Here is an 18,856-nt window from a genome sequence, read left to right as displayed (position 1 = left end):
TAAGTTAAACTTCTACAATCCACTCAGGCGCAAGACATACAGCAGAATATGGACCTCTGCAACCATCCAACCATCCAATTCGACCATCAACTACCTATCCAACCTTCGGTCTAACTCGGGAACGACCCAAGCGTAAACAACGTCTGCTTCTGTTTCCCCTTCCCCTTCTTCTTCCCACCAGCCGCAGCCGCAGATCCTGCACTCTCCTGTCCATTCGTCTCCGCGTTCCCAACGCGGCCACTACTAGTCTCACCGCCCCCACCACTCCTTTCCCAAGCCGACGTCGTCGGCGCCGTACTTCCCAATATTCTGCTCAGACTCCCATTATTCCCCGTCACCTTCACCTTCTGCTGTCCCGCACTCGGCAATTCCGGGAACACAGAAGTGTTCAACTTCGGCGGAGGGGCCTGTGGACCTGCCTGTCTCCCATTGTTCCTCAACGATTGTGCCGAAGGTCCAGCGGGGATACTCACAGGGCGTTGGGTTTGGGTCGGTGCGGGCGGTGGTGGTGCGTTTCCCGATGCCGTAGCGCTCCATGCTGTGTTACGCTGCGCTTGTCTAAATCCTGAACCTGGCACGACTGGAGGAGTAGGAGTAGGACGGATAGGTGTTGAGGTGATGGAAGAGGATGGAAGGGCGGGGAAGGCTGAGGCACGTCCGTTCGAGGGACCAGCGGATGAAGGACCCGCACGAGGACCAGTAGAGGATGAGGAGGAGCCGGCGGCTTGAGCGACACGGTCGAGGACGGAGCGTGATGTTTGGTTCGATGAGCGGGTCGAGGTGACGGTCTTGGCACTGAGGACTCGGCCACCTGTTATTCCCGCCCAATCCGTACCTACTGAGGTCGGGACGAGGTCAGGGAACTGGCGTCGTTGCTAAATTATGATGAGATGCTCAACAATCAGCTGTTTTTTTTAGTTGAACACACTAAATCATACCTCGAGTTTGAACCCATTCCAGGCGCTCAGTAAAGCCGATTTCTTTTCCTCGTCGTCTAGAATGTCGACAAGAATATTGACGATACTAGCGGTGTTGTCCAAGTCACGGTCTAGGATATTCCACACAGTCGAGATGAGGTCTCGTGGTGCAGATTCGGAGGCACGGAAGGAACGTAGAGACAGCTTGACTGCCGCCACGGCATTCGTAGGATTAGGAGCGACACTTCTGAGCCTGGCAAGGAGCCCCGTGTACCGTCTACAAAGCACAAGTGTTAGCTCCAAAAGCAGATGCGTTGCAAAGGGAACATGAGACATGTCATACTCAGCGGTGACGGGATCCATATCAGCTGGCGGAGGCGAAGGCGTCTGCCGTCGACTGGGAGCTGCAGAATGATTCGCACTCGAATCGCCTTCTACCGTCAACTGCCCTCCAAACCTATCCCTCCTGCTATTCCCACCTCCTCCGCCGCCCTGTCTTCCAGAGCCAGGTCCAGGTCCAGGCTGTTGTGAGTCCGGTGGCGGCTCCCGATCTCGCGGAGGCCTTCGTCTACCGCCCGATCCTGGAACATTGTGGTCCTGGAATTCGAAACCTGCGTTGATGCGACGGGCATCTTTTTGTTGACGAGACGACATCTCGGCGCCGTGCTCTTCGACCATGTGGGCTTGCAGGTCCAGTAATGAATTGAAGACGACGAATTTTCGGGCTTGACAAGAGGAATTAAGGCATGGATGATGGGCGTTGTTGAAATGTTTCTCCTATATATATGAGTTGAAGACGGTGAGTCAAGGGCACGGAACGTAGAAGAATTGAGGCGCACTAAGGCTTCGTAGTTCTTGAAACTGAGCAACAAATGAGCGATGAGCATCTGAGCCTATGATGCGCACGTACTATTGGTCTCTGACTTCATTACGCTTGCAAATGAAGCACTCTTCGTGTCGCTCTCGCATGTGCGAATACAGCTCGTCGTCCCCGAAGAAACACTCCCGGCAGAACTCACACAGAGGATGTATCCCTCCTTCTATTTGCTGAGTTGGTGGGGCCTGCTTTAGGCCCCGATGAGGTACGGAGGGCAGATGTATGGGAAGCAGATTTGGCGGGTAAAGGACGTGCTCGTGCGAGAAGACTTTCTTTTGGCGGAGACAGATGTCACTAGTAAGTGTTGTATTGCGGCGTAAGTACAACTTTTCGGACCTCCAGATGCAGCACACATACCACATAAGTCGTCCATGCACTCCACGGCCGTGAAGCTTCAGGTCGTTCCAACCAGTCGCAATATAATCACAAGTCAGGTCCGGGCAATTAAACCGGAGAAGAATGAGGGTCTCCTCCATCATCTCCTGAGTCTCAAACGAGATGGAGAGCTTGGAGTCTTTGTAGGGTATGTCATTGGGAGAGTAGGACGAAAATGGAGCATCCGCTGATACTGTGAATATCACAGTCGGTTGAGGTTCCTATGTGAATCGAGCCGCCACATGAACTCCGATACGCATTCGGGAGGTATAGTGAGAACATACCTTGCAAAATGTGCAGTCTAGCTTCTTGTATAACGCTCTGAGTCGTAGAGCACAGACATGACAAGTGCGATGGTTGCACTCCGAGACCGAGAAATACTTGACGGGTTCGGCGCAGATCCAGCAGATCTTACTATCGTCCACCTCTTCGGCTGCTGCAGCCGCCTTGGTCTCTTCCTCCTTAGCAACATCCTTCTCCTTCGCTTCAGCATCAGCTGCAGACCCGGGGGCATCCTTCTTCGAAGTAGAGTTGTTTCCGCGTCCTCCGCCACCTCCAGCAGCACCTCCCCTGCCTCCCCCTCGACGGTTCATCCTCCTTCCACGTGGCGCACCGTTCTGGTTGTTGGTCCGAGTCTGAGCAGGAGCAGTAGTAGTTCCAGACATTATGTTTCGCGAGTTATGGTTCGATGGATGCGTTGAGTTTTGAGCAGAGCAGAGAGCGATGCAAAGTTGTGACTGAACAGGTCGGCTTTGATGTCGATGACAAGCACTTCGGAGCCGGAAAGACTGACTGTGATAATTCCGCTTTGAAGGATCAAACGATCTTATCTACTTTCCCACGAGAGGTGATTCGTCGCCACACTAACATCCGAGGTCATGGCCGTTCGAAAGATGCAGCTATACGTTTTCTAACCAATATTTTTCGAAGGAGTGACCGTAGCTCTAAGTAGTGTGGATGACGGGCTGCCACGATGACACTTTAGCCAGCACATCGAGATATGTTCTTAAGTACTGGCTGAGACTGGCAGGCGAGTCTGGTCCTGGAGGGGCAAGGCTGGCGCATTTGTACAGTGTCGGACAGTACACAGTTTAATGAGATGAAAGACAATAAAAATTTGCGGATATTTATGGGCGTGGCTCGCGGGCCGGCGAGGGTCTCTGACATAGCAATAAAGTAGGAAGGGATAGATTCTTAAAGGACATACGGATATGCAGGCAGGAAGAGGCCAACAGCGCTACTATCAGGATGGGTCCAGGGCTATGAATTTAATCCAAAGTTCTGATAATCGAGGCAGTTTGGCAGAATTCGTGGACCGTATCAAGAAAGGCTCCTTCGCGAAGGTAAGTACTTTCATAAGGATCCGGGCGCGGGGACCCGAAGGTTTTTGTAGGAAGACTTGGACAGAGAGCATAACGTTGAGCGCCTGAAAAGGTCACAGAAAAGGTCGGGACGGTAGAACACGATCTCGTGTCCCTTCAGCTTTTTGAGATATACGGTGAGGTCAAGGTCACGAACACTTACTGATAAACGAATAGACTAACGCACCTGCATCACGGTACAAGGTAGGTAAATCTCCACGGAAAGCGAGATCCTCACCACTGTTCAGAATCCTGTAGGAGAATGTCGCAGTGCGTAGCGAATGTCCCCAGATCCGCTCATCTGTATGATGCGCGATAATAGACTTCATACATCGCTTCGCGAAAGTAATGCGCCAGGAGAAACAGCTAGAGAACAGAAGCCAACTAAACTGGAGGTCGAGGGCCTAGGTGCAGTTAATCAGTCAACAAATAGGACACGGGCTGTCAATGATGATCCCATTGAATATACCTGTAGAGTATCATAGCACCTTTGGCGCGCTGACGGGCGGTAAAAGTGCGGCTTGATACGCGTTCAAGAGAGCATCATGAACGATTATTATAATAGATCGTGTGGCAGTATACCAGGCGGCAGTCATACGAGAGGGCTAGAACGGTCCTACAAGCAAGTGCTGAGAGGCACGTATGTTGACGTCCAGTCGAGTAGCCTAAGGCCGAGATGAACTTCGCACCGTTTTGTCCATGCTGATTCCTGAGGAGGTACGAGAACAAGTCCATTCAGAACCTGCCAGTGTCTCGATCGAGGGTTGGTCCAGTCGAGGAAAGGAGGGAGTGTTGGACGTCGATGTACGTCAAGGAAGGACTTTAGACCGCGTAGATTTGGGATTCCGGGCAGCGAAATGCTCTGCGGACGTCGAGCACTTGCAGTACTTCTCGACACATGCGCCTGTACTGCGAGGACGTGAGGCGGTCGGTAAAGTTGGCCCTATACTGATTTATATATATATATATTCATGATGGTCAGGACATGTGCGCATGTGCGCATGGGTACGCAGAAGGCGAGTAAGGGGAACGAGATGAGGTGATGGGGAAGTCCGCTCGAGTGAAGGTGGTGGGAAAGTCTCCCAAGAAAGAGTCAGAGCTGCGCTGACCCTGCCAGTGGTGGGTCCGAGTCCGAGTCCACTGGCCGCCGTCAACAACTTGAACATCTCCGAAAGATCAAGCTCCAGCCTACCTCGTCCAACTAACAAAGCAGATCATAGACTGAGCTGCCGCGTCGAATAAGTACCGCCTCGTAGACCAAAACAAACGAGCCAGAGTCTAGCCTAAGCTGGTCCATGGTGGGGAGACTTCAAAAAGCGTGCATGACAAGAACTCGTCAGAATCCGACGATGGCGTCACTGTAACCGCCGAAGTGGACGCACCGGCGCACCGGCCTCGGATTCAGACTCGATATGGCGGCCACAATTCTCAAGCTATCACGATTCACAAGCCGCATCATATTCATAAGTCACTTCCGAGTTAAGGCAGTCAGGCAGCTGTTGAAGCCATCGCAAGCTTAAATTGCCGTCACCTTTTATTCCCACTTCCACCTGTAAGTAAAAATCCGACATCCCAATCCGTCCACCACCACCACCACCACCACCACCACCAATCTCCGCCGCCTCCTCCCCCCATCAGACCAAACCCAAACCCAAACCAGACAGCCCGGAGCCAACAAAAATGATATCGATGCATCAAACCAAACAAATAAATTATCCCAATAAATAATCTCTAATAATATATCATGTCAATGCTGCTACGCCTTTCCCTTCTCTTCGTCCCTTTCCCTTTCCCTTCCATCTCTTCCTCTTATCCTTCCTCGTTCCTTCCTTCGTTTACACTATCCAGTGACCACAGATCGCACACCGTCGCACACCGCACACGGACTTAGGGCGCATTGCGTTGGTATGGTATGGTATGAAGTATGAATGTGACAGTGACAGTGGTGGTATGTACGTGCCATAATACTATGTATCTGTCGTGTCAATGGGGTAGGATGTGGTATGATGGGTACCGTGACTGGTATGGGCGGGCGGTATGTGGGGGCGGGCCATATATGCACGTATGTACGGTTGTATGTAGGGTTGTATGTACCCGCGAAGGAGGAGAATAAAACTAGCGGTGTCGATGTCGACTCGAACTTGAACTTGAACGGCGGGAACACAAAAAGAGAAATAATGTTCAAAAAAGGAAGAGTTCATGAATACTTAGAAGAGTTATACGTACAACCGCCATAACCGAACCCATCACAATCACAAATAAAGAGAACACATAAAAAAACCCATCAACAGTACTAGTGGAAACGTGAACATCTCGGTAGACACGATGTCGATAAACGAGCGGAGTTCAGAGGGAGGATGAGAATGAGAATGAGAAAGAGGATAATGATGATGAGAAAAGGAAAGAGGAAGAGAGGAAGAGGAATGAGACCCTCGCCTGCCTGCCTGAGCCCGAGGCCCAGGAGCCAGGAGACGAAGCTCGAATAAGTTATGCGTGAAGTAGATCAAAACGGAAGGAAAAAAACAGAACGCCGTGAATAGAAAGAAAAAACAGACGAGCGCCAACTTAGTAGCTGATTCACCCACCCACCCATGCCATCAGCATAATGCATGATGATGCCATCATCAACCCTCCGTCCTCCGTCCTCAGCGCGCGAACGCCCACCCAGAAAATAGAAGGAAGTAGAACACGCAACAACACCCATCCGCATCAGAACGTCAGAACGTCAAAAAGAAACGGAAGACCAAGCCGTCGCATCGCCGCTCGGTGGTATCACAATCTGCAAACACCCCATCCCAACCCAACGCATCCTCGGCGCGGAGGTAGTAGACCGTAGGATGACATCAACGGCAGCGGCGAAGGAGGCGGCGGCGGAGGAGGAGGGTGAGGCGAAACGAAACGAGAACGACGTCGGCCCCGAATCCGAATCCCAACCAACGCCCAATTCACCTCATCTCCGATCCTCTCCTGCTCGCTCCTCTCCTCTGCTCTTCGCTAGCGCCGCGTCCCAAGACACACTTCCGCCCACGCGTCTCTAATCCCCATCCCCACACCTTGCCCACTCGCCACCACCCCTCACCTCCCAACCCCCCTCGCCCACTCCCCCAACTGCCCCACAAACCCCGAATTCGGCTGCGCCACGCTCCTCGTCCTCTTCACCAGCTCGAGCGCCTCGTCGGTACTATATCCATGTGTATGTATCAGGTAGGCGCAGACGACGGAGACGGAGCGGGAGCGGCCGAGGGCGCAGTGGACTAGGACTTTGTTTTGGGTCGTTTGGGATTGTGGGTGAGGTTGGAATTGAGAAGGGTGGAGGTGCGAGGGTGAAGAGTAGGATTGAGAGTGGGAGTGGGGATGATGTTGCGCGCGTGAAGAGGGTCGGGAAGGCGTCGGCGTATTCGTGCCAGAAGATAACATAGACGAAGAAGACGACGAATGGCGTTGATGCGCCGGACGCGAAGAATGTGACGAAGCAGCGGGATGTAAAGCCTCACAGATCCAATCCGTCGTCTTCGGCAAATGCGCAACGAGTTCCTCAAACGGATTATCATATATCGCCACCTGCAAATGTTCGATCGTCCTCCTCTTATACCTCCTACACTCCCTCGGCACATTCACCTTCCCCGGCATGACACTCAACACATGCGTCACCCCCAGCTCTTCCAAGCTCTCTTCGTCCTCTGCGATGGATAGATCGGAGATGAGCAAGCCAGGGATGATTTCGGAGACATTGCCATGCGGGGAGAGTTCCCAGCGTGTTGACAGTGCTGTAGCTGCAGGGACTGGACCTAGAGAATTCGCTGAGCTCGGACTGAAGAGCTGTGTCGATTTAGTGCGCGAGTGGGAATGTGAGGAAGAGGACGGAAAGGCGGAGGTGGGGGTGTAATATGACGTAGACGCGGACGTAGGCGTGAGATAATCCGAGGAAGGACTCAGTGGGGATGTGCAGCCGTAGTAGGACATAGATGAGGAAGTGGAGGTCGAGATGGCGGATAGGGAAGACATGGGTGCGGGCGAGGCGACGCGTGAGGTCGATGCGGATGATGATGATGTCGATATCGATAGTGGGGAGGGGTGGGAGAATGGGTGTGAGGATGGCTGTGGGGGCTGGAAGCCGAGCTGGAGGGAGAGACTCGGACGTGAAGGGCCCGGGGTTGGTTTTGGTGGTTGGGAAGACTGCGATTGGGAAAGAGATAGTGACATGGAGAGTGGCGGTGGCGCGGGAGAGAAGGGACGCGTGTGATGCTGCTGCTGTTGTGTCCGTGCGTAGTCGTGTCCATAGCTTTGTGGATCGCTGCGCTGGGGGATGGACAGGGGAGGTATTGGTGGATGGGGATTGGAAGGAATCGAAGGCTGTACGAGAGAGGTGGAGATCGAGAGTGCCTTGGGCTTGGAGAGCACTGGGACGGAGAGGGGGGGCAGTGTCTGTTTGTGCGTACGCCGGGCGAGAAGATGTGAGTGTGGGAGAGTGGAAGACATGAGTGGAGCGAGAGGAAAGGTGGCGAACGATCAACGGTGGAGCAGAAGCGAATGAAAAGGCGTGTTCAAGGGGTGCGAAACGAAACGAATGAGAAAGCGCGCGGGGGGGCAGGAGGAGAGGCAAGACTCACGGAGGACGGGGGCGGGGCGTATTTATAGGCCATGCCGGTGTCGACGACGGAGACAGTCGGCGAGAAGGGACAGTGCTTGTGTGGCTGGACAGTGTTGACACTGAGCTCGACAAGGGCCATAGTAAACCGGGCGGGCGCGGGCTGACAAGCGGGGCTGTGCGAGACTGGGAGTGGGGACGCCGGGGTGGGGCAGGCCAGGGAGCGGTTTATAAGGCTGCTAGGAGGGGATGGCGATCGGACACACGTCGTCGATGAAGGATCGGCTTAATGAAGCTCGCAAAGAGGACGACTGCTCGACTCGGCTTGGTCAATGCGAATACACGTCCGAGGGGTGTGTGTTCCTTGTTGGGGACAAAGATGTGGGCGTGTGTGGGCGTGGGATGATGGGTCTGATGAGGTCTTTGTCCTCTTTTGGGCTGCTCGTTTGGACGGAGGGTTGAGGAAAGGAGCAGGCAGGCAGCAGGCGGGAGCGAAGGGGGAGGACAGAAGGCGGGATTGATGGGAGAGGGATATATATCATCAGAATATGGGCAGCCATCAGAGCGGTGCACAAATGTTGATCGCAGCGCCATCCTCAACCTCTGCGCCCTCCGGCCCAGCCGGTCTGATCCTACCCGGCGCCTGCCCTCCTCATTCCACGCTTCACTCGACTGCAACGGGCTGTGTCCCCCTATCCCTCCGCTCTCTCCAGCCTCCGTACATACAACCTCGCCTCGCACCGTCAATTATCGTGTCGTAAGATTCGCTTTACTGACCCTCGCCGCCCGCTCGGCTCCTCCCATCACCGTGGCTGTGCCCGAGCTGTGGTCACCCCCGCCCCTCGACGTCCTCGAGGTCCAATTCTCCCTCGAACCTGACGTCCATCATTTACAGCTCGTGTCTCCTCTCCAGCGCACACGTCCGTCGCAGCCCCATCACCTCGTTCCTCGTCCTCCACGTACGCGACTCGGCTGGCCGTGGAGAAGCCATATGTGTCCACCGTTCGTATGTCTGCGGAGACGTGTGCATCGTTCGAGTGGATGCCAGAACGCGCTTCTTTGTTCGGCTCGCTTCGAATTTCGCGGTGATCATGACGCATTTATTATCCCGCTGCCTCGCCCATCTCACTATACTGTAATTCCTTGCAATGCGGCCCTTTATCACATCGATTACACAAACAGTGTCATTCGGCCGCTGGCCTTTGATGCGGCGCTATGGAGTAACTTATGGATTCCATAATCCTAAGCTCGACTTAGCCGCCGTTCGTTCGTCATAACTTACATTCTACATATCCACATCCACACCGAAGTGCGAGAGGTCTGGCTCAGTTACAATAGAATGATGGCTGGCTGGCTGTCTAAATACCGCGTTGGGACCGTCTATCAAATCGCTTGACTTTTCCCCCTTCTTCCGCTCTGACCGCGACCGCTCGACCGACGGCGCCACCAATATTATCTCTATCAAACAAACTTGAATCTGCCATCGTTCGAGCTCATTTCCGTTCCCTATTCCTATTCCTATTGACACAACATTCAGATATCACGGAAGACGAAAACAAAGGCCTCGATCCACAACCCTGCCATTCGACGGATCAGACACCGTTTGAGTTGGTTTAAGAATAAGATTAAGTTTTCGGTGGCGTTCGGTGTTGGTGGCGTTCACCACTCACCGAGATTGTTTTCTCTCGATTTACATTACATTATCATCTTTTTCGCGCTCTAGGCTCTCCCATACTTAGGTGCTTAGGCCATCGTCCCGTCCACTCGCACAGGCGCACACGTCCGAAAGCCAAAGTGCAAGGCGTAAACGTTTCCCTGCTGTAAGTTCCTCTCTTCTTCTCTCTTCTTCTCTCTCTTCTCTCTCTTCTTGAAGCTGACACCAACGAACCTCAAGCTCCTGATCCGTCACGTCACGTCAGATATTTGTCGTGCCGCGGCCACACTCACGTCCCAGCCGTTCTACGGATCAGACGCCGTTAGAGTTGGTAAGTTACAAGTTTTTTTCGTTTTCGTTTTGGTGGCGTTCACCGTTCACCGCCCACCGTTCACCGCCCACCGAACCGAGCCAGACGGACCCTAATTGGGATCATTTGTCTCGGTTTATATCGTGTGGGCGCCATCTTTTTCGTGCTCTAGGCTCTTCCTGGGATGCTTACAGTAGGTTGGAAGGGAGAGGAGGAAGTGGCGCTGGCGCTGTCGATATCAGATAGAGCACACCATCCGAGTTCGCAAAGGTCAGTCAGTTCCCTTTCAACATTTTCAACGCTCGTCCTCGTCTCTTCTTCTCTTTCATTTTTTTTCTTGACGCTGACGCTGACACCGAGTTCTGAGTTCTGATCCGTTATCTCGCACTCACACTCACAACCTTACCTTACAGTACCAGACTGGCCAAGTCAACCGTCAACGCGTCAACCGTCAACCGTCAGCCGTCAGCCGTCAGGTCCGTTCAAGTTACGATCAACATCAGATTCAAAGACGCATGTAAGTTATGTATGTATGTGAAAACCGTATCAAACAAATCAAAATCAAAAATCAAATCCTATCAAATCAAGTCGAGACGAGACGTGCGATCGGGCCCTCTGCATCTCAGGCTGCATCAATACCAGGACCAGGTCATTTTTTGTCACTCGGCGAGTTCTCTGTTGCTCTTACCTTATTGTATTGTTGCGCGTTTTTGTCATTCTCCCCGCCGGCGTTCACCACCAGGACAGCGTCTCACTCCGTCTCCGAGTCGTGGCGGTCGAGCTGTAGAAAACAGCGACGGCACTAGATCGTTCGGACGTGCTTGGCTTGGGATCTGTATTAATAATTGTATGCCATCAACAATCGCGACCGTGCCCACGCCACATACGCAAAAAGCAATATGAATATTTGCGTTCGTTCGTCCACTCTTGGATTTATCCTTCCGTGGCGTTGTAAGTCAATTTGAATTTCCATTTCTTCAAGCTTGGGCTGATCCGTTGACGGTCGCGTCGCTACATCAGGCTCTCGTCTTGTCACGCAATCATGCTATGGGTGCGTCGTGCTGAGTCGAGTCGAGTCGAGTCGTGAATCTGAATCGTATCTTTTTCTGCTCACTACCAAATCGCTCCGTCTTGTCGTTGTATCCTCCACCCCTCCATATCGTTATAGTCTGATCCGCTCAGTCCTTAGAGGGCCGATCAAAATCAGTATCTCTGCCAGTGGACCAATACCTACTGATGATTTTTGATGCGCATCATTATGCAGCAATAGGTTCGATCTGGAGTCGTGACACCCATTCCATCGCGACATGCTTGGACACGTATTTATATCAAATAAGTACTCAAGGCAGGTACTGTAGGCCCGACCCTGAATAGGGCTTGGACGTTGGACGTTAGGCGGGACGGCGAACTCCACCACCAACTCGAAGATTCTGATTCCTCTGGCTGCATTATTATTGGTTCGACTGTGAGTGCCGAGTGGACCTACCGTAAGATCATCACACTCATTTTCGGGCTCTAAGTATAACTTCAATTATCATAAGATCTCATTTCGCACCCGTCGGCCCAGGCCACACGCGAGCCGCATCCGACTTACTTATTCCACTCTTCCATCAGATTCACACTCACCGGCACACATCGTTCACTGGCACTCATCCAACACTGCCTAGTATGGAACTGTATCATCAACGTATCCGCACCGCCTTCGACTCTGCAAGCTGAAATCCCGCCCTGAGTGTCAACTTGAAGTGCCGAGGCGCCCCGGGTCCGAGTCCGCCATTAACTTACCTGCAGCGTCACGGGCGCTTATGCGGGCTGAAGCGAAACGAGAATGTTCGATCTCTGTGCCATGTCGGTTGGTCACCGTTGCGACTATCCGAGTGATGGAGGCTCTGGCCGCGGCTCTGGTGCTTGTGTTCGAGCTTACTTAGACGCGACCGAAGGCTGTCACTTAGCTCTATAGGCTCTTGTGTCAGGACGCGGTTCTGTTACCGTTCACTTCTGAGACGTTCCTTTCGTTTCGATCGCCAGTGTTGCGGTGTCGGCGTAGCGTTGGCACGAATACCATACTATTTCTTCGTGTCAGACTTGACTTACCGCCAGTCACAGCCAAGTAAATGCGTGCCGATCGACCTCAATCGATCTAATTGGCCCACCTTTAATTTAGCATCACACTCTTCCGATTCCCCGTGATTTCAAGGTAGTGAAACGGTGAGATCGGGGAACTGATTGTTGGAGGCAGCGTAAAATTGATGAAGCTCAAGTTGGGTACGCGGCCCGACTCAGGCTCCCTGAGTTATGTATGTATCAAGTAGGGGCACTGGCAGTGTCGGTGTCATGGAGAGGTTCCAAGTTTGCGTGGGTAGTAAGTACAGTGTGTACGGTCACCTCTAAGTCGCCGACGCGGCGATTCAAGTCAGTATGGTGATTCTGTTCCATCGACGACTCGGAGGCTCTGTCAAATTGATGCTGATGCCAACACTTTCCAGGATGCCCAGTGTTTTGATCTCGATCTTTCTAACTTCAATCCTATGACGATGGTGATTTAAATAACTGCATACCGGGTATCGCTTTCACCTTTATATCAACCTGACGCATGCGTACGTTTCGAGTTTTGGTTTTTGACTCTAAGGTGGAGTCTGTGCCGTTTGAACTGACATTCTGGCTGGCATCACGACCCACCGAGTGTTTTCGCGATCACTACGGTAGCCGTAAAGGCAATGAAGTCGTGTCGTCCTACTGCTGGGAAAAAGAAAGCCCGAGCTCGATGAAGATGGTTCTTTCACAGAAGACGGAGAATTCGACGAACTTGGATTCTTAGGTGCTGACTAAGCCACGGAGAAGTACGGATGCGACGTTCGGACTCGGAGCCGTCTGTGTGGTCCGGCCACCACCAACTTGAACAAGTTCGACGACGACGACAACCAAGAAGACCAATGCGATCTTGGAGTTGGGTGATCAATTGCTACTGGAATGAAGATAAGTTATTATTATTATACAAGTATCCTGTTGGCTAATCTTTCCTACTATGCGAGCAGTCGGCGACTCGGACCTCAGTGCAACAAGTTGAACGACTAAAAAGTTGTTGAGACTCCTACCTGTGGCACGCTCAATTAATATTTCGCATGCCTGTACGATGCTAGTCGTCCTAGTAAGCTCTTAGCACCACCATCAACATCATCATCGTTGCGGTCCATTCTCGGCATCGCGTTGATGTCGATGGTGAAGCTAGCTGATTCATGGTTAACACTGGTCCTCAAATAGAACGAACAAAATCACGCCACTCGAGCCTTCTCATGCCGCCAGGACTATGCAGAACAAGAGACCGTACCCTGTGGGCCTGACCATCTCGATTGCTCGGAGGCCGTTGCTGCTAGTGAACTTGCTCGACGGCCAAGACAGATTGGACCTAGTAATGTTTTACGATCAACTCAATCGTGCTACATCGCCCACAACTACCAATTATGTCGCGTTCAACTCGGTTCCTACAGGAATCAAACTGAGTCCGAGACACTTACCTCTTTTTTTCGTCGAAAGTCCTCCAGAGTAGCTGTGTTTGCTCACTGACGACAATGGCCGGATCATATTGCACGGCCATTCGAACTTTCTCTTCACCGATACGGGCTGGTAGGACGGTACGCTATGACATCCCGCCTGCGAATGACCGGAACCGATTCGCTTTTCCCGAAGACTCAGAGGCGTTGACGACGCCGGCCTCTCCTTTCCGCCAACGCTGCCTGTTATGGATCTATTTTTGGGTGCTGCCATCATTCTGTGAATGCACGGGAGTCTTTTCAGCCGAGCTCGGTTTCACCGACTCTGTTTGACCGTAAAGGCACATCAGCAGGATGGAGGATCCTGAGCTCGGAGAACTTGTGTTTCCGGATGGTTCATTGGTATGTTTTTCGTCGGATCTAGGGGTCACCCTCTGCTAAATTCACCATCATTCACCGTCTCATAAGAACGACTTTCTCCAGCGGGACGTGACCATAGTAAGTAAGTACCTGATTGTATGTTGACAACCAAATATTCGATCGCAGGAACAGCCGGCTGGACCCTGCTCTCGAAGTCATCGTTCGGTGCCCCAGGCTCACAACAACGGTGAACATTCTTGAGCCCATCCGTGAACTGAGCGTCAGTGAACGCCGGGCCCGGAGTGTGCATACTACAACGGCATTTTACAAGTTACCGGTGCGGCCTTCGGCTTCACAGCCCTGAGGTCTAACATTCTGAGCTTTGACCTCGGTTCGTGCCTGCTATCCCGGCTCGATACTACATACCATACACTCGCTGAGCGTTCTTACAGCTTCAGTGCGCTTCAGGATGTCGGGATACACTGGCAGTCCAAACTCATCTTAGCCTCTGGCTCTGGCTCTGGTGACGCACATAGCGTAAGGAATCACGCAACCTCTGTTCTACTCGCTCGCCATCCCTGGAGTGATGCCGTGCAGGAGCAGCCGCCTCCACCGTGACATCTGTGATATATCATACTCCTCGCGAGTCCGTAATCTCTCGGCATTGCCGTCGATGGTCAAGGCAACTGATTTATGAACGAATGCAGGATTCCAACGGTGGAACGGGCAGGAACAAGTTCACGGCAGGTTTTTACGCAATTATGGACAGGAACAACAGTTCTCTCCGTCGACGCCGGGACACCGTACGGCGCATCACCTCAGTCATCTCAGTTGCTCTGAGGCAGTAAGTCGATTATTATGTTATTTGTGTACATTGACTTGTCGCATGCTCAGGAAGCGCTAAAACATCAAGGTCACTAGTCAGTGCCCCGCGTCTCTGTACTGGACGTCGCGGAGGCTTATCAGGGCCATCCGATGAATATGAACCGCTAGTGAGTTGACCATGCCAGTTCACGTTACAGGATTGATGCCAGTAGTTGACCTTGCGCGCAGCATAGGCTTCGGGACCGCGGTCGCCGTCAGGATATCTTATTACTTACCTCCCGCCACAGGAACGCCTTTCACCTCGATCTCCTGGTCATTTCGGCCTAGTGTAACTCGAGATGGTTGGCCTCCTTCGAGACATGCTAAAGGCCTCCATTCTGCTACCACCGTCAACGCTGTCCCAAGCACCAGCGATGGCAACTCCAGCACGTTATGATGGATCTTATGTGTTTCTAGAACGAGCCTTGCATGTCATTTTTTTCATCACCAATGCGCCGACTACTACCACCGCTTCGCAACATGGCACAATACCAGATAGCTTACGATCTCAGTTCCTCGCAGCGAAATCCTGGCATGCGAGCGTTTGTCTGGATAGCATTCAGGCGCAGTCTAACGATCATGCGGCACCATGGCATTTATCTTTCACGACGACCGTTCGAGAACTAAGGTACGATGTTTCTTAGGCGCATCACCAGCTCGGGTATCATGTTCATTCATGGTTGGTAAAGTAGCAGCATGGAGTCGACCATCGTTCGAAGTCGGTGCGTGCTGCTGTTATACACTGCAGTGGTAGATGACCGCAGTTCGACTGCTCCTACCTCTCCTAGACTTGTGTCGATTTTATGATGAGCTTATACTTCCAATAAGTGTCCCAATACATTTATACCTTGTGCGTCCGTCCACGAGACAACTATAGAGCCTCGGGTTGTGCAAACGGATTTGCATGCTGGTCTCGTCGGGCCACACCGGTTACAAGTGGGACAAGTTTCCATAATAACGACGCCAATCTGGTCCAAAGTGTGTATACCATAGAGTACAAAGAGATAAAATAAAAGTGCGAATCAAGCCGACTACTATCACGACCGCTCCCGTTCACCCCTAGTCCGCGAGGCCTTCCTCGCTCTCCTCACCCTACGCCACAACAGTTTGAATAAAGCCGAGAGCAACCCAATTGGCGGGAATAAGCTTAGTCGCCATGTCCACCCAACCTCGTTCTGCAGTCTTCGGACGAATGTCGAGACCTGGTCCTCTAACTCCTTTGGACCACCTGAGTTGTCGATTACGTAGTCTGCGTACTCCAGTTTGTCGGTTATGGGCAGTTGGGAATTGAGTCTTGAAGAAGCAGCTTCTCGTGATGAGTTATCGCGCTTCATGAGGCGTTGGAGTTGAATTTCTGCTGAGCTGTTTTGCGGTAGAAGAAATGGGCGATCGAATGGGGGCCACATGGCGAAAGAAAGTGCGAGAACATACCAATAGACGACCACAACCTTCCCCACCCAGTTCCATATACCCGACTCGATCAGTAAAGGTACGTCGAGTACGCAAACCCTCTCTCCTCTCATCCAGCATTTCACGACCTGCCATAACATCTCCCGTCGCACCGCCGGATGCACGATATCATTCAACTTCTTCCTCTTCTGCTCGTCATTGAAGACTATGGCTCCAAGCTTGGGCCGGTCTAGGTAGCCATCAGGCAAGATAATGTCTTTGCCGAATGTGCTGACGATTTGGTTGTAGGCCCGTGTCCCGGGGAGGACGACTTGTCGAGCGATGATGTCTGCGTCGACAACGGGTATCTCGCGGTCCTTAAAGAGTTTCGAAACGGACGATTTCCCTGTGGCAATACCACCAGTGAGACCTATAACTGCATAGACAGGTCATTATACGTGACTCCCACTGAGTAGAGGTGAAGAAAGACAAACCAAGCATGGTGGTGGCAGTGGGCCACAGAGTCGACTTCGCCACGACGGCTTAGCGTTAACGCCCGAGCCGAGATGCCAGCCACGTTATCATTGCCGCATGAGGCAACTCGATGTCTGATAACGTCACGAAGTTAAGCTACAAGGACACCGCTGCTCGTCTCTCTCCTCCATAGTCGTCCATGGCGACCGACAACCAGCTCGCGCTCACAAGAGCATACAGAGGCAGTGCACCCAACCTGAACAAGACAGCACGCCAGGTCGTCCCACAATTTTTGCAGAAATTATACGAGTTGCGTCGACATTCTACTCGATCATCATCTGTCTTGCTCTTTTGTGCTTTGGCCATAATGTGCTCATGAAGTTTTGGTCCAGGATAGTCAATGATCCGACGAATAACGATCTTATACGGTGGTCAGATAACGGGGACTCCTTTTTCGGTGCGTACCGCTTTCTGCCACCCTCTTATACCTCCCCTAACCCTCTCTCGTTCTCCGTGAGGCTGCAGTACTAGACAATGAACGCTTTCGGGACGTACTCGGACGATGGTTCAAACACCAGAAATTCCCGTCGTTCGTCCGTCAACTCAACATGTACGGCTTCCATAAAATCCCGCATCTCCAGCACGGAACTCTCAAGAGCGACTCCGAGACCGAACTCTGGAATTTCGAACACCCAAACTTCCTTCGCGGCCAACCCGACCTTCTCTGTCTCATACAACGTAAGAAGCAGGCGAACCAAGGAGCAAACGCGCCGTCACAAGGAGAGGAGATTCAACACCCAGGTCATCCCATAGAACCCAGCGTCAATCAGCTTGGAGGCGGTGGCGTTCCACAGGGGCCCCTCGGAATACCCAGCAATACGCAGATACTCGACATAAACTCGATCATGAATGGTATTGCGGCCGTCAAACGTCATCAGCAAACCATCTCTGCTGATCTGAACGAGCTCAAGTCGTCGAACCAACATTTGTGGCAAGAGGCTATCACAGCTCGTGAGCGCCACAAGGCCCACCAGGACACGATCAACCGGATTCTGAAGTTCTTAGCGAGCGTTTTTGGGAATAAGGGTGGACACGATGGAAGGGGGAGGGGCGGCCACAGTCCGGGACAGCAGATTATTCCAAGGAAGAGGCAAAGGTTGATGATCGGTGATGGGTCAGAGAACAAGGACGACGACGGATCAGGTTTCGAGATCGTGGATGACGAACAAATGAGTAACGCGGAGTCACCCCGGTTCGATACTCCTCGTGGTGTCTCACCAAGTACGCCTTCTTTACTTTCATCATTGCGAACGCTTGTACTAAAAGTACTTTTATATTGGTTTATCATAACTTTTTCTTCAGATGTCTTTGCCTCGATAGAGACTCCGTCAACTGACGCATCGCCTCGCATATTTTCAGAGGAACCCAGTTCACCAGCAGCCTCTGAAGCCTTTTCCTCTCGGCTAACTCCTCTGCCACCTCGTCCCTCGGTCTCTCGTACTACGTCTAACTCAAGACTAGCGCCCGGCCCATCCCGCGCACCAAGTCACATAAGCACCACATCTTCCCTAATTTCTGCCCCTGAACCGACCTATCCATCCGTCTCGCTTCCTGCACCCATCCCCGACCTCCCCTCGGACTCCAATAACTACAGCACCGCCCTCTTGCCTACGAACACGAATTCGACTTCTCAAGACGCGGTGCTCCAAGCTGCGTTCCAACAGCTTCTGAAATCACCGAACCAGATGCAGATGTTCCTGCAAGCTCTGCAGACACAATCTATGCCACCGACGGCTGGTCCTTCTGTCCCCTATCCGTCTTCGCCTCCGCCACAACCTCAACAACAACAGAGCCAGCCAAATACTCAACTCGCACCGTACGAACCCCCATTCGACTTCTCCTCCTTCATATCCATGCCGCCTCCCTCTCCAGTCCCTTCATCATCACATCTCAAAGCGGGCAGTTCATCGTCTGTCCATGATCCAGGAGCAGGCGCCTTACTACCGAAGGAAGACCTTCCTTCCTTAGAACCCCTCTTGGACAATACGGCGAATCTGCAGAAGACGTACAGGGAGACGACCGAGATAGAGAAGGACATGGATACGTTGCATGCGAGTATCCATTCGTTACTGGAGAACATGGGGCTGAACCCTAGTCTGCTCGCCACGCAGACCCAGTCGGATCCCCAACAACAAA

General features: G+C 52.4%; 4 protein-coding genes across 4 annotated transcripts; 1 reads left to right on the top strand and 3 right to left on the bottom strand.

Annotated features, from left to right (window-relative positions):
- Positions 1-110: 110 nt before the first annotated feature.
- STEHIDRAFT_51279 (uncharacterized protein) lies at positions 111-2,834 on the bottom strand (the record flags this gene model as incomplete). The annotated part of the gene is made up of 7 exons (XM_007300396.1): positions 111-875; positions 939-1,194; positions 1,261-1,694; positions 1,757-1,778; positions 1,828-2,088; positions 2,152-2,390; positions 2,454-2,834. The coding sequence occupies 7 exons, from the start codon at positions 2,832-2,834 to the stop codon at positions 111-113; spliced, it is 2,358 nt and encodes a 785-aa protein (XP_007300458.1).
- Positions 2,835-5,290: 2,456 nt separating this feature from the next.
- On the bottom strand, positions 5,291-8,614 carry STEHIDRAFT_118794 (phosphatases II). The gene is made up of 2 exons (XM_007300733.1): positions 8,141-8,614; positions 5,291-7,955 (listed from the first exon to the last, which is right to left on the bottom strand). Exons 1-2 carry the CDS (start codon positions 8,258-8,260, stop codon positions 6,606-6,608), a joined length of 1,470 nt encoding a protein of 489 aa, XP_007300795.1. The 5' UTR covers positions 8,261-8,614; the 3' UTR covers positions 5,291-6,605.
- Positions 8,615-14,854: 6,240 nt separating this feature from the next.
- On the bottom strand, positions 14,855-16,687 carry STEHIDRAFT_108331 (CoaE-domain-containing protein; the record flags this gene model as incomplete). The annotated part of the gene is made up of 6 exons (XM_007300732.1): positions 14,855-14,922; positions 15,034-15,221; positions 15,302-15,345; positions 15,889-16,159; positions 16,229-16,622; positions 16,681-16,687. The coding sequence occupies 6 exons, from the start codon at positions 16,685-16,687 to the stop codon at positions 14,855-14,857; spliced, it is 972 nt and encodes a 323-aa protein (XP_007300794.1).
- Positions 16,688-16,859: 172 nt separating this feature from the next.
- Positions 16,860-17,742, top strand: STEHIDRAFT_51307 (uncharacterized protein; the record flags this gene model as incomplete). The annotated part of the gene is made up of 4 exons (XM_007300401.1): positions 16,860-16,974; positions 17,058-17,117; positions 17,186-17,432; positions 17,535-17,742. Coding segments are annotated over 4 exons (630 nt in total), but the record flags the coding sequence as incomplete, so codon positions are not given.
- Between the last annotated feature and the right edge of the window lie 1,114 nt (positions 17,743-18,856).

This window comes from Stereum hirsutum (genome assembly GCF_000264905.1).
Source record: "Stereum hirsutum FP-91666 SS1 unplaced genomic scaffold STEHIscaffold_3, whole genome shotgun sequence".
NCBI lineage: Eukaryota > Fungi > Basidiomycota > Agaricomycetes > Russulales > Stereaceae > Stereum > Stereum hirsutum.
Note: the sequence above shows the minus strand (reverse complement) of the source record. Positions and strands in the feature narration are given on the sequence as shown.

Excerpts from the sequence above, each read along its gene's own strand:
- STEHIDRAFT_118794 (XM_007300733.1), bottom strand. The coding sequence starts at position 8,260 with ATGGCCCTTGTCGAGCTCAGTGTCAACACTGTCCAGCCACACAAGCAC. Across the intron at positions 7,956-8,140 it reads ACGCCCCGCCCCCGTCCTCC|ACACTGCCCCCCCTCTCCGT; the intron begins GTGAGTCTTGCC and ends ACGCACAAACAG.